The sequence below is a fragment of the Pelodiscus sinensis genome, chromosome 8, assembly GCF_052426305.1.
Source record: "Pelodiscus sinensis isolate ZL-2025 chromosome 8, ASM5242630v1, whole genome shotgun sequence".
Taxonomy (NCBI): Eukaryota; Metazoa; Chordata; order Testudines; family Trionychidae; genus Pelodiscus; species Pelodiscus sinensis.
Window position 1 is genome coordinate 21,496,771 of NC_143059.1, and position 27,913 is coordinate 21,524,683.

Genomic DNA, 27,913 nt, shown 5'->3' on the forward strand with positions numbered 1-27,913 from the left:
GTCTGAAGTTACAGTGACAATTTATCAAACCCGTGCGGCCTGTCCTATAGCCAGACAATAATTCACTGTGAAAGAAACAAAACAAGACTTATATTAAGTTACTAAATCTCTGTGTCACAAGTGTATCTAACAAAGTCCATATCCCATAATGAGAAAATGTATTTGGTCTACAAATATCAAGCAAAGGTCTAGAGATGCACTGATTAGGCAATACTATTGTAGGATTAGAACATTTAGGTTGAAGAGCTTGAATGCTGGGCATCCTGGTACAGTCTGTTCCAGAAGACAGCCATTACAAGCATACTTGTATAAAACATTTAAAAACTAAAACGTGACCATTCCTTACTCTATCATTTCCCTCCATGAAAAACTTCATTAAAATTCTACTACAGTGATTTATTAGAAGCAGCTGCCAAGGTTCACCAGAAATGCATGCAGTCACAAATCCAAAAAAATAATAAGCCAAAACAACAGTGAAGGGCAGAAATGAAATAAAAAAAAATGTGGTCTACACTTAAAAGCATCTGTAAATGCCACTAAATGCCTGTTATATTAGGACAATCCCACACTACAGTTTAGTGAGACAGTGCATCCAACAGCAGTCTATGTTCTCCTCCCCATTACATCACACATTCAGATATTTTTTAAAATGACTTGTCTATACTTCATATTTTACTCGTGAAAAAAGACTTGGCAATGAAGCAACCCCATCGACTACATTACCTTCACATGAAGTTATGGGATAGCTGTATGGTCTAGAAAAATATGGCTTCATTACTGATTTAAAAAAAATAAAAAACTCAGTTATGTTATGTTGATTTTAAGTGGACTAGCATATTTCAGACAGTGCAGTTGTTTTGCATACCTGCACTTCCTGGGCACTAAATGTTATTCTTACTTCCTTCTCTTTCTCCTGAAGAATGCAAATGGTGACTGAGCATACGTGAGCCTGCCCAGTAGAATGATGCTCTACTCTCAATTTACTTGACACATATAGCCAGGCTAGAGACCAGATTATAGCTCAACGTGATTGCACCCTGTGACATCTGAGGAGGGAAGAGCAGACTTTCATTGATCGGTGCTCTCCTCCCCTCTTTAAATCTGACTAGAACACCTCAACAATGAAATACCATTGCCCTCATCATCCAGACTGCGGAAGCAGTGGAGAAGAAAAGTTAATTGAAATTGGTGGGAATTCTGCCATCAACTTCTGAAAGTAGGTGCAGATCTAGATGGAATATCCTTCCCCCCCCCCCAGAACTCAGAAGGAAATAAGGAAAGGAGAAACTGGTGCTCCCCTTATTTGAGTGGGGGGGAAAAAAGGGAGAACATGCCAAAGACAATATAAAAATGCCCCATCAAAGTCCAAAGACAATACTGTGGCAGCAAGCCAGTTGGAATACTACTAGCATCCAGGATGGATTGTGGCAAGGTATAGTGTGCTGGGTCTGTCATCAGTGTGTTTTCACTTAAGCCTTTTGGAAGTTGTTAATCTTAAATATCAGCTTCTAGACCATGGGTTCCCAAACTGGGAGGCGTGAAGAAATTCCGGGGGGGGAGAGGAAGGGGGCACGAGACAACCCAGCCCCCCATCAATTCCTCCCTCCCCCCCCAAGTTGTGTCGCTATTTTTGTTTTTTGGCCCCAGCCAGTTCCTTTTTTTTTTTGCTCAACAAGTTTTGCTGCTATTGGTGGGGAGGGTTGAGTGTTTCTCAAAAATCAAAAAGGGGCATGATGCCAAAAAGGTTGGGAACCATTGTTCTAGACCGTGGGTTTCTCCTCCTCTGGTTATGTGAATTTATGAATTTCTGTCTACTAAGCAGTCTTGATTTTTGAGCTCAGACATGTTTTTTGGAGGTAAAACTGAAAAGAAAGCAAATAAAAAACAATCTTTTTCTTTCTAAACTCACTTCAAACATCATAGCCAACCCTTTCCTTCAGTCTCTCTTAATTTTCTTTGATGATATCTCAGGGTCCACTATGAGTTTCAGCTATTCTGATAATCTCTTAAGGTCAGAGATCTTATATATTCCAAGTCTTCTCTAGTGTCTGAGGACCACAATGCATTCTGGAGCACCTCACACCCCCAGAGATCATAAGACCTTTAAATAGCAGCCTCCGGAAGGAAATACCAGACCTGATAAAATTTGTCAATGGATTTTATGAAATTATACTGAATGACCTATTGGAGTTCAGGGACTGAGAAGTTTGTTGGGGTATGTCTAGACTACATGGCTCCATCGACGGAGCCATGTAAACTAGTTTACCCAGCATAGGCAAAGAAGCGGGGATTTAAATAATCCCTGCTTCATTAAAATAAACATGGCCGCCACGCTGTGCCAACGATCAGCTGATCCCGCACAGCGCTGTAGTCTAGACGCAGATCAGTCGGTTGGGGAAGCCGTTTCACGAGGCATAAGTGATCGGTTGGCAAAGGCTTCCCCAGCCGACCGATCTGCATCTAGACTACCGCGCTGTGCCGGATCAGCTGATTGTCGGCACAGCACGGCGGCCATGTTTATTTCAACGAAGCGGGGATTATTTAAATCCCTGCTTCTTTGCCTATGCCGGGTAAACTAGTTTACATGGCTCCGTCAATGGAGCCATGTAGTCTAGACATACCCTTGGAGGAGGAGAGAAAAATGTAAGAATGATCATGCTCTGGGGAGAGAAGGAAATGGTGTCAGAGACGTTATTGTATTGCAGTGTTTCTCAACTGTGCTCCGCAAAGCCCTAGGGCTCCATGAGACATCTCCAGGGGCTCCGTGAGGTTGACAAACTGGAAAGCCTTCAAAAGCATAATTGAGAATTGCCTCGAACAGACGCAATTAACACACACCGCTGGGGCTCCGCAAAAATTTACACGCATGTAAAGGGCTCCGGAGCCCAAAAAGTTTGAGAACTGTTGTTGTACTGAAAGTGAGAAAAGGAAGCAGGGCTATGGATCAGCTCACAGAAATGGGAGTAGAAGAGAAAGGAATGACTGGATAGGAGGGAATTAAGAGGCTCTATGGAACATGGGGAAAATAGGGAGACAGAGGAAGAAAATATAAAATAGGAAGGAGCTCAAATAAACTGAAGAAGAATCCAAATATTTTAGAATTACCTGAAAGGAACCCTTCACCTCACTGAGTTTTGCCCATTATTTTAGAAAAGCATCACTGTGATATAAGACTTCAAAGTTTAATAATTCAGTTGACGTTGCTCCAGTCGATAAATTATATGGGTTTTTTTATTATTTTTATTTACTTTAACTGGAGCATACTGCTTACCAATAAGGATTCTCTGAACTCTCACAACACAGAGGCTCACAGACCATCCGAGAGTTTTGCTATAGAATATTTTTCTATTGATTTTTTCAAATGACACTAAATGCAATGTTTATAGAAAAAATGTCTCTTCTTATTAAAGTTGGGTATATACAGTATTAGTATTAGTAGGTTTGTTATGTAACTCACTCATTCCAGGCTCAGTCAGATAGCTGTAGCGCTTACGTAAAGCAAGAGAAACGAAGCTTTGACGCCGGTCAGTTTTCTCCGTCTGTAACAAAACACATTTCCTCTTGGTACCTTTCATATACACTGAACAGGTTGATTATGATACCTCATTGTAGTGGACTAGATAATACTTGAACTACACACCCACACAATGGAATAAAAATCTACCTTTATTGCTTGAAGAGGGTGCACAAGAGGAAGCAGAACTGACCAATTTTAGGGAAAGGGGTAATGATTAGCTGGTAATATACACCAGCAGTATATTACTCATCCTGTGGAGGAACCATGAAGCACGGTAGGAATTGTAACTCTCAAGCAAGGTAGGAATTGTAACTCAGATGGCTATGTCTCTAAGATAAAGTATGTTTCCCACATATGCTTCCAAGGTGATGCTGCTTACACAATACATTTAGTTAAGGCACAAGCTCAAGTTACAGGTTAGCCATATACTATCTAAATACTGTAATATCCTGTTCTCTTTTCTTAATCCCTTGCATACTACTAAAAATTGCATGATTTATTTTTCTCTAAAATAACCACCTTTGGTTAGAAGTAGAAGTATCAACATAAAAGACTACAGATACAGACATAAAACATTAATAAGAGTATAGTTTAGGCTGATCAAATACCTCTCCCAACATTAATCAGTCTTGAAAGCACATAAACCACAATGTACACTTGCTTTAAAGTAAGTACATTAGGGACAAAAAAAGGCATGAAAGGGATTTTTTTAAATATGCACAAAATGCAGAGATGTATATTAGAAAGCAGTAAGTTTCAATGTAAGTTACTATGTCTAATGGCATAGCAGTTACTGTGGTATTTTTGCAGCTCTATTTAATATAAAAATTTCTTCATAGAAACCAGTTCATGTGATTAAGTCTCCAAAATACAGTTTGTTTGTAAAGAAAACTATTGAGATACCTATAAAATAAGTCACCAAGCATAAGTCATAGGAAAACCAAATTATATGGTTTATCTTTTCATATATTGACTCTTATTTGATTTTAGTCAGCAGATAGCTAATGCTATTTGTTAGCAGTCAGACACAAGGAACTCTGCTGGTGAAATTGCTATGTATCTGATATTTCTGGATTAGGTTTTCTGTTTCTAATGTTTTAAAACTCATGGTATCCCTTAGTACACAAAATAAATTTTATTTTCTGACCAGAGATAACTTAATTAAGATTACTTAAGAAAGAGATTTTCTCTTAAAAATGTAAAAGGTAAGGATTTTTAAGCTAAAGAGATCTGGCTGTTATTTGAAAACAGACATACTACAATACTTAGAAATTACTCCTGGTTATTTTGCTTTTTTAAATTTTTTTTTTTAAATTAAAGGGTGAGAATGGAGGGCTATTTACAGGAATAAAAATACAGTAGGCCAGTGTTTAAAGGGTTCACAGATACAGAGTTTACAGAAATATTGAATGTTGATTAACATAAGAGGTCTAATTCATCCCTGGTGTATGTAATGTCACTGATTTCAGCTACAGGCAGTCCCTGGGTTACATGGATCCGACTTACATCGGATCCCTACTTACAAACAGGGTAAGGCAACCCCGCACTTGCTGCTTCCCCCCAGCAGACCAGGGAGACGCGAAGCTAGCGCCCCCCCCCAGCAGACCAGGGAGAGACAGAGCGGCTTTTCTTATCAGACACCTCAGCTTGAGAATAAAGGACTGAGGGAAGTGAGGTGTGGGAGAATAAAACTGAGCTCTGGAGAAATGTTTGGCTAGAGTTTCCCCTACAATATGTACCAGTTCCGACTTACATACAAATTCAACTTAAGAACAAACCTACAGTCCCTATCTTGTACGTAACCCGGGGACTGCCTGTATATGAAGGATGAATTTAGCTTGTATGTTATAAATTACATCGTTTACATTCTAAACATAAAGTGAGCTGAAGTTCAGACTATTAGCATATATTATGTTTAAATTTATAACGTATAATCTTATTCCAACACATGCCAGCATTTTTATTTCTTGGCAACAGAACATAGATGTGTAGTATATATTGTTAATATTCACTGTTATAGTTAAAAGATACTATAACACTTTTCTAGAACATATTTATCTTCCTGCACTAATTCTGAAGAAAATAGAAGAAGAAGACAGTGTTTATATTACCTCATCATCTTGATCTGACTCTGTTTCCTTTTGGTTCCAAGGTGCATTGCAGAGACAAGGAATATTATAATGGACAGCAGGGAAAAGAATATCAGGATATGAAAAGGACCAAGTTGGGAGCACAAAATGCAAGCTGATTTATAAGCAAAAGCAAAACCAAAACATCAACATAAAAGAAAAAAATCTTACATCCAGTGCAAATCAACACATGACATTACTGAATGCATAAAATCTATGAACTGTAAGCTGAAGCATGAGTTGTAAACAGAGGACCCAATAATAAAAAACAATAGGAACTTGACACCACAGTAACAAGAGACTTTAAAAGCTTTCTATATACAAAACAAAAAATCTAATGAAACAAATTTACAACAGGCTTAATCAAATTACAAAGCATTCCCTAGCATTTCACAGGGCTTCTTTATTACTAGCAAAAAAGTTAAAACAAAACAAAAGTTAAACAAAACAAAGCAAAAAGTGTATGGGTGGATATACCTTTTTGTGTGCTGGCAAAGTAATATTTAAATTGCAAACAGCTGTTTGTGGCAGTCCTTTTGTAGTCTTTGGTTCTTTCAAAAAAGATAAGCGGCCACAAGTCTCTTGGCTGGGGTCTCTAATCTAGAAAAAAAAGCATACAGTAATTTGACTTATAACTGTTTGAAATGTATGGTTTTGCATTGCATTTTCCCCACAAAGAACATGTAAGGCACCAAAGTCCCTAAGTGACCTCTTTGCTCAAAAGGAGTGTTGAGTATGGCTCCTATTGGAGACCATCAGATTCAGTTTGGTCACCTAGAGTATGCTGCTGGAGAGTAACAGGCAAGGATGTTAAAAGCTTCTTTTTTTTTAATTGGTGAATGTGTAACTGCTGAAATTACATTTTTACACACTGGGCTGGGGGGGGCGGTAGGGGGAGGGTGTGCCTCTGTGGGAGTCGGTGCTCTAGGGGAGCCTACTTTTAAGTTGTCTCTCCATGTGTACCAACTCCCACAGAGCCCCTTCCTTCTCCCTTCCCCCTCCCCCCCGCTCTGCATTGCTGCCTCTGTATCAGTATGGGGAGGCAGGCAGAAGCTGGTGCTTGTAGGGTGCTGCACCCCACACTACTGCCTCTCATACAGGCTCATCAGTTAATCATTTGAATATACACACTGTCATATCCCTAGTAACAAGTCATGTTCTCTTCCATCCAAAGGAACCCCACCAATTGAAGACCAAAGGAACTCAGACAGGCTTCAGCTTGCATCTTGCATCTTCCAGTTGCAACTATACCCTGACTACTGGTTTAGCCTGGGATTTTTGTTCCGCTGCAATCAAGTTTCCAAAACTGTTTCTCACACCTGCGTAAGACACCATGCAGAGTGCATCACTCCAGGAGATAATATTCCTGTAGATAAATATGACTGAGTTTTCAACCCAACTGCATTTCTCTCTTTGTATTATGCAATGACTTTCATTCACAAAAGTGACCATGACTTTCATTTGCACACACCAAACAGGTATTTACATATGCATAATATGCTTGCACACTCACTATTTCGGGGCACAATCAATTGTACAGGTAAAAACAAGAGGCTAGGGCTGAAAATATGGATCACATTATCTCATTCCTGTTAGTTGGGTAGGTGATTTACCCCTTGAAATCATGTACCTTGCATAGAATGTATAAGACAACAGATTGTGTGAGAGCCATGATTCTGGCAAAAGGACTGAATCAGAATAGCATGGATTCTGATCCCAGCTCTGACAGTGGTGCCTTCCATGGCTTCATGTATACAATCTATAAACTCTGTTCCAAACTATATTACTTGTTAAATTATATTACTTCCTTCCTTTCAGTGGCAGACTATTCATATTAGACAGAACCAATATTACTACAGGAGGAAACATTTTCTCAACATTAGTACTCTCTGGAGTTTATAATTACCTTGATAGAGAATGGCAGTCTATTTTCCTTGAAAGCATAAAAATTAAAAACAAGCTGTTGTCCGCCTTTTGTCAAAGGGGCCAGATTTCCATAGCAATCAACATAAATGGGTTTTCCTTCCAGAACCTATCAAAGCCACATAAGAGAAATTGAAAGTAAGTAAAATCTAATTGAATGGTACATGATACTTGCAAAAACACATACCACCATTTCTTGCAACATCATAACTCCTCATTCAGCTAGCAATGCATTAAATTAACACATGTTCAACAATGATGTAATTTAACAGTAGTATGGTATGTATAAGTGCAGCCAATTAATTCAAACTATTTTAAACATTCTAATTGCTAAAGTTACTTTTTAAAAATACAGCTCTAATTCCATAGGTAAGGATATTGTTATAATTAGATACAGTGCAGGATTCTCTAAGGGAAAAGTGTATAGTATACTGTATTACACAATTTTTCACAAGAAGCACCTATTGTCTCAAAAATCCCAAACAGACCAGCCTCAGTAACTCAAGTGGGTTTAACTCAACTCAGCTTTACCTAAGGAGGTATTTTGATTTACCAAGCTGTGAAGCATGAATCCAACTGCTCTACAGCAGTTACTCCAGAATCCTTTGCCCACTTCCATTAAGCAGAAGGACTCAAGGACTATGTAAAGATGGCTTCTCTTGTCCTGTTCCTTTATCTTGCTTAGTACACTTCCAGTTCTTTACATAGTTTTATTGTGAGCCTTCTTGGAGCCATCTTATACATGTTGGACCTCGCTGGTCTGGTACTCTTGGGACCTGATCGGTCTCAAATGAGAAGATTTGCCAGACCAGGAAAGGTCCCTTCCTTCATGGCCTGTGCTGCCACTGGGCTAGGGCTCCAGCCTGTCCCCTCTGCTACCTCAGCTTCCTAGGGCTCTCTAGATGCTGCCAGTCCCACTGCTGCTGCGGCTGGAGCTCCATGACTGGGGCAGGGCTCTTCAGCTACCAGGATCCATGGCTGGGGCCAGAGCTTCCTGGCTGCTACTGGGACTGGAGCTCCCGGGCAGCTGGAGCCAGAACAGGGTCAGGACCGGAGGTCGGGGTCCAGAGCTCCCTGTCACTGGGGTAGGAGTTCCCTGGTTGCGGCTGGAGCTCCACGGTCACTGCCGGGCTAGAGATCCTTGATAGGGCCAGGGAGCTCTTCTGGGGCCAGAACTCCCTGCCCTGCTGCCTGTCCACATCCCCACCCCCAGCACTGGGCTCCTGGCTAAATTGCTGGTTCTCCAATGTGTGCCTACCCCACTACCAGACCGGGCTCTGCGGTCCAGGAACATCACAGAGTCCCGTAAAGGGAGGTACAACCTGAAGTGGTTTTGTACCTTTTCCTGAGATCAAAGCACTGTGCTTGCTTCTACAGAGTATAACCAAAGCATAGATTTTCTAGCCCCATAGGCTACGTCTAGACTGTCATGATTTTCCGCAAATGCTTTAATGCTTTTAACTGAAAAGTTTTTGCGTTACATTAGATCGTCAGTGATCTTGCGCAAATTCAAGCAGCAAGTGTAGGCAGCTGGCAAGTTTTTCTGCAAAAGCAAGTGCTTTTGCAGAAAAATTTGCCAGTCTAGATGCAGCCATGGAGAATAGGAATGATCAGAAATATTGTTAATACAAACCATACCTCAATATCTTTGCTTCTTGCAACTTCTTCAAAATTCTCTTGTTGCTCCAAAGTTTTGTCCACTTTATCATCAGTCATGCAGAAGCAACGCAAATTAGATTCCACGGGGTCATTCATTTTGGCAAATATTACAAACTTGGCCATGTAAGGGACACATATTAATTCCTTATAAAGCTGTGTGGCCAGGTTGACCGTTTCTAATACCTGATGGCAGTCTGCAAGCCAAAATCTGGAAGAGAAAAGACAAAAGAATAAATCAACATCTTCATGAAAAAGGGATTTATTTCACCAAACAAACGCCAAAATGTTAAAAAGAAATTGTTGCATCAGCAAAGAACAACTTTCTGCTAACCTACAGGGCAGAATGGAGATGATTTCTCCAGCAATTTTGGAGGAATGCAGTGTCTGCAAATTTCCCATTAGCAATGGCAGAGTTTTATTATGTATGTTGATGTGCTGAATTCAAATATGACAATTAAAACAACTGATTGGCTACAGTTTCCAAGATATTTAAGGGTACAGGCAGTCCCCGAGTTACGCGGATCCGACTTATGTTGGATCCGCAGTTACGAACAGGGTTTGCTGCCCGTCTCCCTGGTCTGCCGCGGCGCACGCAGGCAGAGGACAACCCAGACGCACCGCGGCTGTCCAGCTGCCAGCGTGTTCTGCGGCTTTGCTCCCCGTCTCCCTGGTCTGCTGAAGACCAACAGACCAGGGAGACGGGGAGCAAAGCCGGGGAGCACGCTGGCAGCAGACAGCCCAGACGCGCCGCAGCTGTCCCGCTGCCGGCGTGCTCCGCGGCTTTGCTCCCCGTCTCCCTGGTCTGCTGGAGACAAGCAGACCAGGGAGACACGGAGCAAAGCCGCGGAGGACCCAGGCGGCGGAACCGTGGTGCGTCTCGGTCCCCCGCCCGCGTCTCCCTGGTCTGCTGGGGGGCGGTGGGGGCGCAGCTAGTATGCTCCCCCCCCCAGCAGTCCAGGCTTTTCTCCGGACACCTGTGGTAGAGCAGCTGGGGCGCTGCCGGTTGGTCCCACAGCGCCGCTCTGGGCGCTACTGGACCAACCCGGCAGCACCCCAGCTGCTCTGCCCCAGGCGTCCTGATTCAGCCGCTGCTGGTCAGTTTCAGCAGCGGCTGAATCAGGACGCCTGGGGCAGAGCAGCTGGGGTGCTGGTGGATTACTCCAGTAGCGCCAAGGAGCGGCGCTACTGGAGCGACCCAGCAGCTCTCCAGCTGCTCTGCCCCAGGCGTCCCAAAGTCAGCCGCTGCTGAAACTGACCAGCGCTGACTACAGGAAGCCCGAGGCAGAGTTGCTCTGCCCCGGGCTTCCTGGAATCAGCCACTGATCAGTTTCAGCAGCAGCTGACTTGGGGACGCCTGAGGTTCTTAAGTTGAATCTGTATGTAAGTCAGAACTGGCGTCCAGATTCAGCCTGTTGAAACTGATCAGAGGCTGATTCCAGGAAGCCCGGGGCAGAGCAACTCTGCCTCGGGCTTCCTGTAGTCAGCCGCTGATCAGTTTCAGCAGCGGCTGAATCTGGACACCAGTTCCGACTTACATACATATTCAACTTAAGGACAAACCTACAGTCCCTATCTTGTACGTAACCCGGGGACTGCCTGTATGTCTACACTACAAAGTTAATTCGAACTAACGGATGTTAGTTCGAATTAACTTTGATAGGCGCTATACTAGCGCTCCGCTAGTTTGAACTTAATTCGAACTAGCGGAGCGCTTAGTTCGAACTAGGTAAACCTCATTCTACGAGGACTAAGCCTAGTTCGAACTTACTAGTTCGAATTAAGGGGTGTGTAGCCCCTTAATTCGAACTAGTGGGAGGCTAGCCCTCCCCAGCTTTCCCTGCTGGCCAACACCAGGGAAACTCTATTGCCCCCCTCCCAGCCCCGGACTCCTTAAAGGGGCACGGGCTATCTACGGTGCCCGTGCCAGGTGCAAGCCTGCCAGCACCCAGCCAGCAGACCCTGCACCTGGCACCGCTCGAGCCAGCCACCTGATGCCCCCCAGCCCACCCCCTCTCCCGGGAGCTTGCCCGGGACCGCAAGAGGCAGGCACCCGCCTAGTCTAGTGCGGACATCGTGGACCTCGTCCACGACCTCCGCACTAGGCACAGGAAAGTGGCCGTCTAGGGCAGGAGAGCTGCCAGCCTGGCCACCCAGGAGCAGGTGTGCATGAAAATCAAGGTGGTCCACTGAGACCCCTGACCCTAAGCCCTGAGCTTACAATAGCCGTACTGGGTCAGACCAAAGGTCCATCTAGCCCAGTAGCCTGTCTGCCAACAGAGGCCAACCCTAGGGACCCTGGAGGGGATGGACCGAAGACAGTGACCAAGCCATTTGTCTCGTGCCATCCCTCTCCAGCCTTCCACAAACTTTGGGCAGAGACACCACTCCTACCCCCTGGCTAATACCACTCCATGGACCCAACCTCCATGACTTGATCTCACTTCCCTTTAAACTCTGTTCTAGTTGTAGCCTTCACAGCCTCCTGCAGCAAGGAGTTCCACAGGTTGACTCTTTGCTTTGTGAAGAACAACTTTCTGTTACTAGTTTGAAGCCTGCTACCCATTCCTTTCCTTTGGTGTCCTCTAGTCCTTCTATTATGGGAACTAATGAAGAATTTTTCTTGATGCACCCTTTCCACCCAACTCCTGCTTTTAGAGACCTCTATCCTGTCCCCCCTCAGTCTCCTCTTTTCTAAGCTGAAAAGTCCCAGTCTCTTTAGCCTCTCTTCATATGGGTCCTGTTCCAAACTTCTGATCATTTTAGTTGCCCTCCCCTCTCCCACCCTCTCTCTTCCCCTCTCCCACCTCCTTTTCCCAGTCTCCCCGAGTTTTGTTCAATAAAGAGAGATTCTATTTTTGACCACACGTTTTCTTTATTTTGTACATCATGAAGGGGGGCTAGGGAAGGGTACATGGAAGGAGGTGAGGGAGGAATGGGGTATGAGCCCCCGATGGGGAGGACTGGGCTGGCTCTGCGGGCTTCTGGGGGTGGAAGCTCTCCTGCAGCCCCCCAATTGCCCTCTCTCCCCAGATGGCAGCCTGCGGCAAGTGCAGCCGGTCTGATGGCCGAGTGCTGTGATGTGCCCAGTGTGGGCACTCAGGGCACTCCAAGACAGGACTGCTTTGCAAGCGGGGCACCCCTGAGAACTGTCTGTCCGGGGTGGGAGTCGGGTCCCTTTAAGCACAGCCCTCGGCTAGCCTGAGGCAGCAGCTCCACACTCTAAGTCCTCATCTGATGCCCTGCCGGCACTGCTTCCGGCCATCCTTAACCCCGGTTCAGGGTCCACTTAATGTGGACATACTAGTTCGAATTAGCAAAACGCTAATTCGAACTAGTTTTTTAGTCTGGGTCTTTTGGTTCGAATTAGCTTAGTTCGAATTAACTAATTCGAACTAAGTTAGTTCGAATTAGCGCTGTAGTGTAGCCATACCCTAAGTTTTTACATTTTACATCTATGTATATTGTGTAGATAGTAGAGTTTTAATCATAAATTGTACATCTAGGTCTTTTCATGTGTTTATGGTTGCTTTATATGATAATAGTTCACCAGTCCTGTTTATGTAACACTTTAAAAATCAGCAAAAGGGTTATATAAATACAATTTTTGCCTTTTGTTTCATAATAAAACTATTATGTACATAGTTTTGTCCTATTCAGTGTCTATTCGGTGCTTCTTGGGTGCTTCTTGGCTTCTCCTGTATTCATTAAATGGAGCATCCCTTGTCACTGTCCAGCAATAGTGTGCAAGCACTGATGGGCTCCATTTGCCCTGATAGTGTTTCTCCATTGTTGCAATGTCCTGGTGAAATCGCTCGCCATGCTCGTCGCTCACTGCTCCGCAGTTCAGTGGAAAAAAATCTAGCTAAGAGTGTAAAAAATGTATCTTTAGTGACATGTTGCAACCAAGGCTTTTGTATGCCTGAGGAGGTTTTCCACCAACAACCTGTAGTTGTCTGCCTTGTTGTTTCCGAGAAAATTTATTGCCACTACCTGGAAGGCTTTCCATGCCGTCTTTTCTTTGCCACGCAATGCATGGTCCAATGCATCATCTCAAAGAAGTTCACGAATCTGTGGACCAGCAAAGACACCTTCCTTTATCTTAGCTTCACTTAACCTTGGAAATTTTCCACAGAGGTACTTGAAAGCTGCTTGTGTTTTGTCCATGGCCTTGACAAAGTTCTTCATCAGACCCAGCTTGATGTGGAAGGGTGGTAACAAAATCTTCTTTGATTCAACAAGTGGTGGATGCTGCACACTTTTCCTCCCAGGCTCCAATGACTGTCAGAGTGGCCAGTCTATCCTGATGTATTGGGAATCTCTTGCACGACTATCCCATTCGCAGAGAAAACAGCAGTACTTTGTGTATCCAGTCTGCAGACCAAGCAAGAGAGCAACAACCTTCAAATCGCCACAAAGCTGCCACTGATGTTGGTCATAATTTATACACCTCAAAAGTTGTTTCATGTTGTCATAGGTTTCCTTTATATGGACTGCATGACCAACTGGAATTGATGGCAAAACATTGCCATAATGCAGCAAAACAGCTTTAAGACTCGTCTTCGATGAATCAAGGAACAGTCTCCACTCATCTGGATCGTGAACGATGTTGAGGGCTGCCATCACACCATCGATGTTGTTGCAGGCTACAAGATCACCTTCCATGAAGAAGAATGGGACAAGATCCTTTTGACGGTCACGGAACATGGAAACCCTAACATCACCTGCCAGGAGATTCCACTGCTGTAGTCTGGAGCCCAACAGCTCTGCCTTACTCTTGGGTAGTTCCAAATCCCTGACAAGGTCATGCAGTTCACCTTGTGTTATGAGGTGTGGTTCAGAGGAGGAGGATGGGAGAATTTGTGAGTCCTGTGACATTGATGGTTCAGCACCAGAAGTTTCATCCTCTTCCTCATCCGACTCAAGTGAGAATGATTCTGGTGCATCAGAAACCGGCAGTTCTTCTCCGTGGGGTACTGGGCGTAAGCTGATGGAATGTTTGGATAATACACAGTCCACTTTTTCTTCTTTGACACACCTTTCCCAACTGGAGGCACCATGCAGAAGTAACAATTGCTGGTATAATCTGTTGGCTCTCTCCAAATCATTGGCACTGCAAATGGCATAGATTTCCTTTTCCTGTTCATCCACTCGCAAAGATTTGTTGCACAAGTGTTGCAGCATATGTGTGGGGCCCACCTCTTGTCCTGATTTCCAATTTTGCAGCCAAAATAAAGGTGATAGGCTTTCTTAACCATAGTGGTTATACTGCGCTTTTGTGATGCAAAAGTCACTTCATCACAAACATAGCAGAAGTTATCTGCACTGTTCACACAAGTATGAGACATCTCTGCTCACTTTGGCTAAACAGAAATGTGTCCCTTTGCAAAATCAAACACTGACAAATAAGAGAGAATGACACTGTATGATTTCTAGAGCTGATATAGGGCAATTTGTTCAGCAGAGTGATGTAAGCTTCGTTCTGATTGCATCATCCATGACTTCTAGGAATAACATGATGCAATTCATATCATATATGACGCAATACCGCCTTCTGATTGCATCATTCATTCTTTTGCCTAAAAAGCAAGTACTGTCCAAACCCAGTCATAGATTTATTCATAGATCTAGTCAAAGATGTATTTTAGTCATTTCTGCTGGAGACCCCTTCCCTTTATAACTCACTTATCCTCCGCCATTCGCAAGTCAAGGGTCATATATACCGACCCAATAGCATATCTTGAAAACTAGAGCCAATCAACAATTTTAAGCATCATTTTCGTTCTCAGTGACCCAGAATTAGTAAAGTTTGACTACATTTATTTCAGAAGCATTATGGCTGTAGAGCAGTGTTCTCAGTACCCTTCAAGCCAAACCTGGGCAGATGGTGTAATTTTTGTGGCTAAGTGCCATCTAAATTGTATCTTGCTTTGTACTTCTGCAAGGTCGACTAGTACCTATATCTGAAATCATCATTCAAATAAAATTTTAGCCACATTCAGAGCGAGATGGGAGGCCAAACTAAGCAATGTAATCGAGTCCATGGTTTGCTGTACAGAAAACCAGTGTTCCCTCTAACATTTTCTATCCTTGGATGGGTTGAATTTTCTTTTGGGTGGATTGAAATTTCTCACGTGCAATAACAATATTGAGGTAGTTTGTGGATGTGCACTACCAATACAAACAAAAGCCCACATATATATATAAGCCCAAAAACAAATTAACACAAGTCTTTAGCGTTTGTAGACAGACATATGTTTCAAAGAGCTTGCAAATAAGGTTTCATCATACAAAACAACTAGCATCACACTTAGTACTTGCTACTTCTGACTCATAAGAGCCAGAACTCTACCATATAGTAAAGATCTGGCCTTAATGCAATATAATTTACCATGTATTAATGTATTTTATTACTAATGTAATTTAATGTATTAAAACACAGGATTTTAAAAAATCATTAAGATCAGAGTTTTAGATATCTGCAACAATCCAAAAATTCTGTTAAAAGAATCTTTTTCTTTCTTACCTTAAGCCATTAACACCTACATAAACTTTGTTTGAAATGCCACCATATAAATGTCCTGGCACACACCTATGCTATGCAACTTGCTTTCTTGCCCCGTTCCCACTCCTAACCCGCCAGACAGAGAAGACTGCAGCAAGTGAGTCAGGGACTAGGGATGAAAGGGACTAGTCAAGTAGTTCACTACCTGATAAATCTAGGCTTATAGGGTAGTCGAGTCACTACTCAACTACTCACTCCCCCATACTTGCTGCCTCCATATCGGGGGCGGGGGGAGAGGGGAAACGGAAGCAGAGGTGCAGCAGGGGCTCAGCAGAAGCTGAAAGTGCTCGGTCCCAGCTGGCGCTGTCTTTGGGAGCTAACCCCCTTATTGACTAATTGAGTAGTCAATGGAAATTCCATTGACTGCTCGATTAGCTTACTGACTGCTACTTAACATCCCTATCAGGGACACCTCAAACAACCCCCACCCTCCCAACCTCCACCTCATAGCACAGATGCTAGCACCCACCCACCCTCTTTCCCCAACCTATCTCTATGCAATCTGCTCCCCCCACCCAGACAAGGGCTGGGATAAAATCCTGCTTCTCAAACTAGCAGGCACCAGCAGTCTGTCCTGTCCTAACTCCCTGATAAAGAACAAACAAATTATCTGTACCTCCCTCACCTCACAGCACAACCCCCCCACCTCACCTCAATGCCAGCACCCTTTCACCCACCTATGCCTTTGCGGTCTGCTCCCTCCAACCCAGATGAGGGCTGGGATAAAATCCTGCTTCTCAAACAGGCACCAGCAATCTGTCCTATCCTAACTCCCAGCTAAAGCACAAATTATCCACACTTCCCCCACTCGTAGCACAAACTCCACCCCTGGGAGGCTTGAGAGTGGTTCTGCCTCTCTCTCCTTGGCTATGTCTAGACTGCAAGCCTCTTTTGAAACAGGTTTTTTCAAAAGTATCTTTCAAAAAAGCCTCTTTCAAAAAACAGTGTCTAGACAACAAGATGATTTTTCGAAAAAGCCCTGTTTTCATGCAATAGCACCTTTTTTAAAAAGGTGACTTTCGAAAAAAAGGTGTTATTCCTCGTAGAATGCGGTTTACCATCGTCGACAAAACCACTGCGTTCTTTTGATTTACTGTTGACAGAACACAGCAGTAGTCTAGACGCAGGTACAGTTTTTTCGAAAAAAGGCCACTTTTTTAGAAAAAACCCTGTAGTCTAGGCACACCCCTCATGTAGATGGAACTCTCCAAACTCCCCTCCCTTCTGAATCCCCCTCGACCAATTAATTAATTACTCCTTCCCTCCGTCCCTCCTTCTCCTCGCCTCTACCACTTATTCCCTTACCTCAATTTTTTCATGGTCTGGGAGCTGCTCAGTTTCAAGCAAGCAACTAATTCCATTTAGCTGCTTAGCGAGATGACTCGCCGCCCCCTGCAGGTCAGCTGAGCTTCCTGCTTGCGTGGGAGCTTTAAACTTCTGAGCAGAGCTCAGAAAACAGTTGTGTGGTCATGATTTGCACTGCTTACAGGGAACTTCACAGAAAACCCATAGTACATACATTGCATATGCAAGAAAAGAGTCTTTTCTATAGAACAGATATTGTATAGTCTCCATCTCTAATAAAGTTTAGGAGCATAATGACAAGTAGTACAACTACAAAATAAGGAGTTTAGGGTGATAGAGGAAAACATCCTTCTATGTACAAAAAATGGATTTTTATGCATGCAACGATCCCCTCAAACCAAACAACTATATATAAGCTTTGTTTGCAGACTTTAGTTTGTATTTGCAGGTCAGTGGTTTGGGGGCTTGTGGCTTGTCATGTAAACGTTGCAAACCGGCAGAAAGAGAGATGGATTTTTTTCTTTTTCTTCTCAGATGGTTTCTGTGTGTTAGTAAACACAGCGACATAATGAGAAATATACTAAAAGTATGAAGAGAGCAGCTATGCACTTCTTGTAAATGTTGTAAAAAAAAGCCTGTAGGCTACTCCACTGTAATTTTAGAGAAACAGTATTTGAAATGAGGAGGCCTGTGACACTTTAGAACTAAGGGTATGTCTACACTAGCTCCCTAGTTCGAACTAGGGTGGCTAATGTAGGCATTTGAACTTGCAAATGAAGCCCGGGAGGAGTAACAGTTAATCCGAACTAAGGATTAGTTCGGATTAACTTCTGACTGCCGTGTATAGCTGCAGGCAGTCAGTTCGAACTAAGGGGATTTAAAAATGGCACCCGCCCGGGAACATGCAAATGAAGCCTGGGATATTTAAATCCTGGGCTTCATTTGCAAGTTCGAATGCCTACATTAGCCACCCTAGTTCGAACTAGGGGGCTAATGTAGACATACCCAAATAGATTTATTAGGGCTTAAGCTTTGAGGGGTAAAACCCACTTCATCAGTGGAAGTTAAAGAAGCAGGAGTATATATATATATATAAGGAAGAAGTTGCTTGTGTTAATGAAGCTTACCAAGTCAGGGTGGAAGTGGGTCATTCACAATATTTGGTGTGGAGATGTGAATATCCAGGGAAGGGAAACTGCCTTGGTAATAACCAGTTGAGATCCTTGTTCAATCCTAAGTTGATAGTGTTGAATTTGAAAATGAATTCCAGTTCAGCATCTCCCTTTGTAACTGGTTTTTAAAATTCTTTTGTAGAAGGATGGCTATGTTCAAATCCATTACTGTATGTCCAGGGAGGTTAGAGAGTTCCCCTATTGGTTTATGTGGGTTACCATTCCTGATGTCGGATGTGTGTCCATTTATCCTTTGATGTAAAGACCGTCCAGCTTGGCCAGTATACATGGTAGAGGGACACTGCTGGCATATATCACGTTAGTAGATGTGCAGGTGGATGAGCTCCTGATGGTGTGGCTGACGTGGTTAGGTCTTATGACGGTGTTTCTTGTATAAATATGTGGACACAGTTGGCAATGGCATTTGTTACAGTGATAGGTTCGTGGGAAAGTGTTTCTGTCGTGCGTTGCGTGGCTGATGGTGAAAATTTGCTTCAGGTTCAGGGGTTGTCTGTAGATGAGGACTGGCCTATTTCCCAAGGTCTGTGAGAGTGAGAGATCGTTTTCTAGGATTGGTTGTAAATTGTCAAGGATGCGCTGGAAGGATTTTAGCTGGGGGCTGCATGCGATAGCCTGTGGTGGACTGTTATTTACCTTGTTGGGCTTGTGCTGTAGTGGGTGACTTCTGGGTAACTGTCTGGCTCTGTCAATCTGTTTCTTCACTTCCCCAGGAGGGTATTTAAGTTCTAAGAATACTTGATAAAGATCCTGTAGGTGTCTGTCTCTGTCTGAGAGACTGGAGCAGATATGGTTGTATCTTAGGGTGTGGCTGTATGTGGATCATGTAATGGTGTCCTGGATGGAAGCTAGAGGCATGTAGGTAAAAATAGTGGTCAGTACGTTTCATGTGACCATCATTTATTTGTACTCTAGTGTCCAGGAAGTGGCTCTCCTGTGCGGATTGTTCCATGCTGAGGTTGATAGAGGGGTAGAAACTGTTGAAATAACCTGATGGAATTCTTCAAGGGCCTCCTTCCCATGGGTCCGTATTTTAAACTGTCATTAAAGACTGTTTCATAATGCATACAGAGGAGCACACTTAAGATTTCACATGCAGTTTGAACCATGGCATTTTCTAAACATGGAATGCTTATCTGTACAAAGTACTACCAAATATACTACCAAAACTGCTTTTTTGGGGGGGAATAACTATGTACATAGCTCCAACAGGCATATGAACACTAAGCTATTTTTGATAGCAAGTCATTGGGCCAAGCACAGTGAGTCATTGGGTCAAATCATCAGCTGGTATAAACAAATACAGTCAAGAAAGCTATTCCAATTTTCACCAGTTAAGAATCTAGCTTACTTTCTTTATAAGCCTTATTTAAGGATCATGGAAAGCTGAGGTGAATTCTTTTTCCTCTTTAATGAAACAAATGTTTTGCATTATCATACCTGGCTGAAACATTGGTTGTGAAAGAAACACAGTCATTTATAAACGTGAGTGGAGTGGTTCCTGTGATATCCTCCCACTGAGCAGGGGAAGTCCCTCCTATGAAAATAAGTAATCATACACAATTTTATTTTACAAAACAAACATGTAACATGAATTGTCGAACTTTTAAAAAATGGATTACAAAAAAACACTTCCACCCTTGTGTTCATGTACTTCACATGTAAACAGAAGTATCTAGTTACTATTGCTCTCATACATCTGAATAGCAATATAGTAGCATGCATTACAGAAAATTATTCTAATGCAGTGAGATATATATCCTGGCTTAATTGGATTCAGTGGCTAAACTCCCACTGCAATCAAAAGAATGAGGATTGCTCCATACTGGATTTTTATGTATGCAGTTGTCAATGGAAAGACTCTCTGTATAACAATGGAGCACATAATAAAATGTTCTTCTCTAACATGGATAATGACACAGGACCAAAGTCAAGGCCAACTGAGTCAATGGCAGTCTTTTCAATGACTTCCATAGGCTTTGCATCATACCCGTGAAGTATTTAATCCTACTGGCTCCATTACTTGGAACTATCAACGGCATTCCTTACTGGAAAGCTATGTTTGAAATATATAACAAATAACTATGGATGGATTATTGTTAAAGTGACCTTTGTAAGAGTAGATTCTTTTCTAACCTGTAATGCTACATAAAAGTCGAAGGCTAGGTGTGGTGTCGCCTTTGTATCCATTAGTTACACCTTCTCCTGAAGGTGGTGGCACAGGAATTGTCATTGTTATAGGTTTATGAAATTTTCTTCTTCTTGGTTCCACAGTGACAATGGGGCTGAAAGTTGCTTTGTTTCCAAGGATTTTTTTGACAATTTCATCTAGAACTGGCTGAGCCTGTCAACGTACAGAAAGAATTGCACATCATGAGATAAACATCTGTTTTAGACCATCAGAATCCTTTCAAAGTGAGAACTCAATTCTTTTTATTTTTCTTCTTGTCCCATTTTACTTTTTCTTGGCCTTCTTAAAATGTGCCACTCCTAGGGCTCTATCCTACACAAGGATCACTAATGCACCAAATTACAGTGAGGAAAACAACACAATTCTTGCAGTGTTGCTGAACTAAAATGCCAATGAAAAAATAGCAGAAATCTCATGAGGAATCTGTATTTTATTCAATTTCAAATCTAATTTCTAGAACAAGGAAGTTTTGAATCAGACATTTTGGATACTTTTATGAACCAAATTGTGTCATTACTTTTCTCATAAGTTTCTCCCTGATTTGTCACTTGTTCCTTTAACAAACTGCACTATCTGGTAAATCTGCAAAGACTATGACAAAAATCACAAGTTCTGAGCAAAACAATCTAAAACTAAGCTCCTATTTAATGAACACAACGATTCAACTGGATAAATAATTTTGTTGCGAAAAATTTCAACACCCCACCAATAAATGATAATCAGAAATCAGCATTAAAGATTGTTCTAGACTCTGTGATGCACTTTTAAAAGAAGTTTTAAACCATCTGTGCACTCCTGGGTGCTGCTATTTTCAGCAGGAATGGGGCAAGAGTCATGTGACACTTCAAACGCCATGGGCAGGAGGGGCAAGAGCCCAGAGCCTCTGGGAGGCCCAGAGAGCAGAGGTGAGCCTGGCTCCTGCAGCAAGGGGCAGGCCTCCTTGCACTCACCAGCAATGGTGTGGGAAGTGGAGCAGCACATCACTAAGCAGAGGGTTGGCACTGGGCCTCACACTCACTGGGGGAAAGTGGGCCGACCCAGCCAGGAGCAGAGTGAGCTACGGCTGCACCACTCCACTTCCCTCTGCTGCTGCCAATGAGTGTCGGGGAGGCCTGATCCCTGCTGCTGGTGCCAGGTCCACGCTAGTCTCCCAGATTGCATCTCTCAGGAGAGGGACGTGGGGAGGGCTTGACGCAGGAGTGGGAAGAGCAGGGTCTGGGGGTGGAGTGGGGAGAAGTCATTTTGGGGTGGCAGTCACGTGACTAGTGCCCCTTTGTGTCTTTCCTCACCAGGCATCCTTGTGCTTGAGGGTAATAGGAATGGCTCCTGGCTTAACCTAGAAATGCAGATGGTGTCTACTCTACAGCAGACTCCCCACAGATGCATATGGGATGCTCTGCAGCCCAGAGAAGCTTTAGTATTAAGCACTACAACCACTTCTATCACCACACATATCCCTTAGTTATCAAGGACTGCACAGGACCAGGTATACAAACTATAGGCGGATCTCCACAAGAATTCACTCTGGGCCAATCACAGTTTCCTTACAACATACTCTGAGAGAGCGGGAGCCCTTGGCTGGGATGGAGAGATTTAAATTAACAGATTACAAGTCCAGAAGGAACCACTGTGATCAACTAAAGCAAAATGCAGGACAATGTAGCACTTTAAAGACTAACAAGATGGTTTATTAGATGATGAGCTTTCGTGGGCCAGACCCACTTCCTCAGATCAAATTCAGACTTCCTAAATAAGAACTTACCTACAATAATTCCTAAAGCAGATCTTTTAGAAAAACATCTCCCTTGACTTTAAAATTATCAGTGATGGAAAATCCAAAAGAATTCTCGATGAACTGTTCCAATAGTTAATTACACTCACTTCTGAAAATGTATGCCTGATTGCCAGTTAGAATTTGTCTTCTAGCCACTGGATCATGTTATATCTTTCTCTGTTAGACTGAAAATCCCACAATCAAATACTTGTTTCCCAGATAGATGCTTACAGACCACGATCAATCACCCCTTAAGTTTCTCTTTATTCAGCTAGACTGAGCTCCTTGAGTCTATCACTACAGGACATGTCTCCTAATCCTTTAATCATTCCCATGGCTCTTCTGCAAAGCCTCTCCAATTTATCAACATCCTTCTTGGATTATGGACCCCAGAACTGGACAAGGTATTTCAGCTGCATCTGCACCAATGCCAAACACAGAGAGGTCAAACAACATATTTGAGATTCCTCTTTAGGCATCCAAGGATCACAACAGACCTGCTGGCCAAAGCACTGCACTGGAAACTCATGTTCAGTGATTATTCATCAACACCCCCAAATTGTTTGTTGAGTCATTGCTTTCAACATAGAGTTCCTTCATGCAAGTATGGCCTACATTCTTTGTTCCTAGATGTCTACTTGCACATGCTGTGAGGGCAGCAGACTGGACTCAACTGACCTCTCCAGGTCCCTTTCAGGTCTAGTGTTCTAGGATTCTATGATGTACCTGTATTAACACACAAAGGATGGATGCTGGTGCCACTGAGGTGGGGATGGGTGGCTGATGTTATGAAGATAGAGAACAAGGAAGCCACTTCCTCTGCTACAGTGGGTGGTGAAGCAGCTCCCAGATTAAGTAACGAGATGGACATAGGGCAAGTAGCCGCCACAGCCCCATTAAGAGTCCAGGAGCCCTGTATGTGGGCTCATGATGGGTCCCCATGACCACAGGCTTTACCAGCTCTCAGTCAGAGGTGTCACCTATTTGTCATATCTTTGTGACTCAGTTTTGAGTTGCACCCCGCAGATTAAGAACTGCAACTCTAGATTTTGCATATGAAAATGACTGTTGCAGGTATGATTTATTACCTGGAGTCCCACTCGAATTCTTTTGGTTAGTGCACCCTCTGGGAAGGATGCTTGGACACGCGGCACAGTTGTGCTGCTCAAAACACCTCCCTCAGGACCAATTTGGTTACTTTCCTGCTTTATTCGTGAAACCACTGCAAAGTATTGAGGAAAATCCTTGGTAATGATTCTGCAGATACGCTTCTTCTCTAGTTCTTCAATACTATCCAGCTCTGTGGGGAAACAGACATTAAAATGTTCACATGTAATCTATCTGCAAATACTATACATGAGTGCACAAGCTTTATTCTGTATTGTGGAAAAGCTGAATTCTATGCCAGACTCAAATGCTCGAGAAGGCTTTTAAAAAAGTTTACACCAATGGATTTTGTTTTATGTTTAAACTTTGTGGAAATTTGATATTCCTGACAATGAGGGACTTAATTGCACTGAATACATTCAGTGACAATGTACGTTTCTCCATGAAGTTCCACCAGTACTATTAACTTGTCACACATTTGCCACTCTAGTTTTTGGCTTCTCTTCCAAAGAGATGACTAATGTATGTGGTGAAAAGAACAAAGTGTTCATGAGGGACCAAGATGAGATCATCAAACTCTTTTTTCACTTGTCATTTAGGTAAGAGAATACTCAACACAGGCCATCAAAACACATCCACGGTCCCAGCAGCATAGGTGTGCCCCAACCTCAAAAATGCAAATCATCATCATCAATGCATAATGTGGCCTAATTTCCAATGACCTAACTTCCAATTTCTGCCCCAACATATTTGGAGTGTGACTAGCTATGTAACTTCAGACGGTAATCACCTGGGATAGTCTCATACTTGCTATAGCTCTCAATAAACCTTGAGTTGATTCTAACACTTGTCATCCACACTCGTGCCTCCAGTGACAAGATGAGGAACTTTATCAGCGCACGCAGAGACTTCACAGTGCAATGGAGTTATTGGCACATTAAAACTAATCCCAACCTAACCCAAATCCAACACACATACATTTTAACCTGTCTGGTCAGGGTCCCAATGCTCTTATACTTTGGTCAATTTTAAGGCTGGAGTAGTGCAAAGCACACTCCAGTATTGCTGGAGTAGTACAATGCAGCCTGACTGTGAAAAGGAACTGGCTTATAATATGTCGTGTGTGCTGTTGAAATCTCCGTGGTAAGCTTTGGAGTCATATGAGTAGCTGTATTTATCATTCCTCTTTTACTACGTTACCTGCTCTCTGCCCTCTAATCAATCATATTTCAAAAGAAAAAAACCAAGTGATCAGATACAGTATTTCTTACTTTCCCTCAAATGTGAAGTTTTCACCAAAACATTAGTTTGGGTTTAGTGGTAGGACAGAAATTATTTAGCCCTGAACCAACAGCAGGTTTAAAGTACAGTAAGAGCAGGAAAGTATTGGTAGGGCGTGTATAGGGCAATTTATAAGGAGATATGTTCTTTTTTGCATAACTAAGAGTGAGTATAATTTCAACAATATTTAAAATCTAAATGCTAAAATTGATGCTTTTCCCTTTAAACATTTATGCCATACTCTGGCACAGATGTATCTCTTTTGTTGCCACTATGTCAGCTACCATTAATGCTGACTCAAGAGATGGTATCTGAAATCTTCTGATGAAACAGGCTTTCTGCCTGCAGCCTCTGAGAGTAACAGCTTGAATAAGGTGTAGAGACAATCCAGGCTCTCACGTTCATAATTGGCACTTTGTTCTCATTGTTAATCATATACACAATCCTGCGCAGAAAACCTATCATTTTAAGAAACTAAACTCAGTGCCAAATACTGGACCAAGAGAGAAGAAGGAGAATTTAATTACGCTGAAGTAGAAAAATTGATGTTTTCTGCAATTACAATTTAAAATCCTTTCTGGTTGCCAGGAATTCCTGCCTCCAGGCATTGGAAGATTTAAAGTCTGGTACAGCAGAATGGTAATGAAACTCTGAAAAGGAGCTGAAGCATGAGGAAGGAGGATTATGCTTTGGATAACAGATAAAAAGCCTGCCCAAGATGCCGTCTCTGGCAAGAAGTATGTATGTGTGGAAGCAACCCTAATACCTATAATTCAATCACATAAATCTGGCCAAAGTGACTTAATGAAGCAGGGAAAACAGTCCTTGGAGAAGTCACATTTCCTAAATTCACATTGGTCATGAATTTTGTATGCTCAGATCACCATTATATCGGTGCTGCACATACAGAAATAATGCTAATTTCCTTAATTAATTTAATTAATTTCCTTCTCTCTTATGCAACAGTTTTCACTCATCTCAAAGCACTTTACTAAAAGGGAGAGTATTATCCAAATTCCACAGAAAAGATGTGGAACAGAAAAAGGTTAAGTAATTAGTCCTAAGTATGTGCTCCTGCTGGCAATCTTCCTTAAGATACAGATTTGAGTAAATCTATACCTTATTATGTGCAAACGTTCTAAATATACAGCACACATCTACTGCAAGTTATCTGTCTGCCTTATCTTGTAAAAGCAGACAGGAAGAAATAATGTTGATTCAGCATTACATTTTGTATTCTCCATTTGATCTCTGAATCATAAGCCTGGTCCAATCACAGGTGACCTGTTTCCATCTATTCTTCTCTGGCAAATGGTCTTGAGAACCTCTGCTTTTCTACACAGAAATGTTCTAGGGTAGGCCATCGGCACTGGAAACAAGGTCAATCTCTGTTTCCATATGACAGTCATATGCTAAGGACAGAGACTGTAAAGCAATTTTTTTCAGAGTAGTCTTTTACTGCTTTTCTCCCACTGTGACATGGCAGCATCTCACTTGTCCATCAGAGTGCTCTACCTAGTAACAAACACTTCCCTATGATCAGTGTTTATTATATGCATGGTAAGGGAGAGAAGGGAAGTATGTTGTGGTGGGGGAAGGAGGGAGGGAGAACTGAGATCCAGCACTGGACACAGTACAACTGACAAAGCATTAGTAGCATTCCTACAATATTAGAACTTGGGGTACTAACAGTGCAAGCCTTCTGGGCCCCAAACTATTTGAGGGAATGATAAATCAAATGGCTGTCATCACTCCTGCTGAGGGGGTTGGGGAATTTCCTCCCTGTCTGGCCCCAGCGCAAGTGAAGAAGATAAGCCCAATCTGCAGAGAATACATGGAATGTGAGGCCATGAGTTTGAGCTTGCTTTCGCTGTGCAGAAGGGGCAGCCAGGAGCATGAAATGTTTTACTTAAAATAAAATCTAAGTGAGGAGGAAAGGGCTGAGTATGAGGAAAGGAAGAAGGGAGAAAAGGAAGAGATTAAAAAAAAGGAAACTATAGGAGAAGGGGGGAGAGAGAGAGTGTGTGAGGGTATGTCTACACTACAGAGTTAGTTTGAACTAACGGTCGTTAGTTTGAACTAACATTCATAGACGCTACACTAGCGCTCCGCTAGTTCGAATTTAATTCGAACTAACGGAGTGCTTAGTTCGAACTAGGTAAACCTCATTCCACGAGGATTAAGCCTAGTTCGAACTTACTCGTTCGAACTAAGGGGTGTGTAGCCCCTTAATTCGAACTAGTGGGAGGCTAGCCCTCCCCAGGTTTCCCTGGTGGCCACTCTGGCCAGCACCAGGGAAACTCTATGGCCCCCCCTCCTGGCCCCGGACCCCTTAAAGGGGCACGGGCTGGCTACAGTGCCCATGCCAGGTGCAAGCCTGCCAGCACCCAGCCAGCAGACCCTGCACCTGGCACGGATTGAGCCAGCCACCCGATGCCCCCCAGCCCTCCCCCTCTTCCCGGGACCAGGCTGGCGGCTCCTGGAAGATTGCCCGGGACCGCAAGAGGCGGGCACCCGCCTGGTCTAGTGCGGACATCGTGGACCTTGTCCATGATCTCCGCACTAGGCACAGGAAAGTGGCCGTCTAGGGCAGGAGAGCTGCCAGCCTGGCCACCCAGGAGCAGGTGTGCAAGAGAATCAAGGGGGTCCACTGAGACCCCCGACCCTGAGCCCTGAGCTTACAATGGCCGTCCTGGGTCAGACCAAAGGTCCATGTAGCCCAGTAGCCTGTCTGCCGACAGTGGCCAACCCTAGGGACCCTGGAGGGGATGGACCGAAGACAGTGACCAAGCCATTTGTCTTGCGCCATCCCTCTCCAGCCTTCCACAAACTTTGGGCAGGGACACCACTCCTACTCCCTGGCTAATACCACTTCATGGACCCAACCTCCATGACTTGATCTCACTTCCCTTTAAACTCTGTTCTAGTTGTAGCCTTCACAGCCTCCTGCAGCAAGGAGTTCCATAGGTTGACTCTTTGCTTTGTGAAGAACAACTTTCTGTTATTAGTTTGAAGCCTGCTACCCATTCCTTTCCTTTGGTGTCCTCTAGTCCTTCTTTATGGGAACTAATGAAGAACTTTTCTTGATGCACCCTTTCCACCCAACTCCTGCTTTTAGAGACCTCTATCCTGTCCCCCCTCCATCTCCTCTTTTCTAAGCTGAAAAGTCCCAGTCTCTTTAGCCTCTCTTCATATGGGACCTGTTCCCAACCCCTCATCATTGTAGTTGCCCTCTCCTCTCCCACCCTCTCTCTTCCCCTCTCCCACCTCCTTTT

At 43.3% G+C, this 27,913-nt stretch overlaps 1 protein-coding gene across 33 annotated transcripts in view; it reads right to left on the minus strand.

Annotated features, from left to right (window-relative positions):
* The window catches only part of ANK3 (ankyrin 3), a 639,900-nt gene that overhangs the window by 54,994 nt on the left and 556,993 nt on the right, over positions 1–27,913 (minus strand). For 22 of the 33 annotated variants that reach the window (XM_089780093.1, XM_089780092.1, XM_089780089.1 and 19 more), the window contains 8 exons: positions 23,339–23,550; positions 20,422–20,629; positions 19,726–19,822; positions 9,208–9,436; positions 7,553–7,678; positions 6,124–6,246; positions 5,629–5,655; positions 3,458–3,539 (listed from right to left, as the gene is read on the minus strand). In XM_089780093.1, coding sequence (XP_089636219.1) covers positions 3,458–3,539; positions 5,629–5,655; positions 6,124–6,246; positions 7,553–7,678; positions 9,208–9,436; positions 19,726–19,822; positions 20,422–20,629; positions 23,339–23,550 — 1,104 coding nt within the window. The remainder of the gene's footprint in view (positions 1–3,457; positions 3,540–5,628; positions 5,656–6,123; positions 6,247–7,552; positions 7,679–9,207; positions 9,437–19,725; positions 19,823–20,421; positions 20,630–23,338; positions 23,551–27,913) is intronic. The other 11 variants (XM_089780079.1, XM_089780081.1, XM_089780097.1 and 8 more) reach the window with 3 other exon arrangements.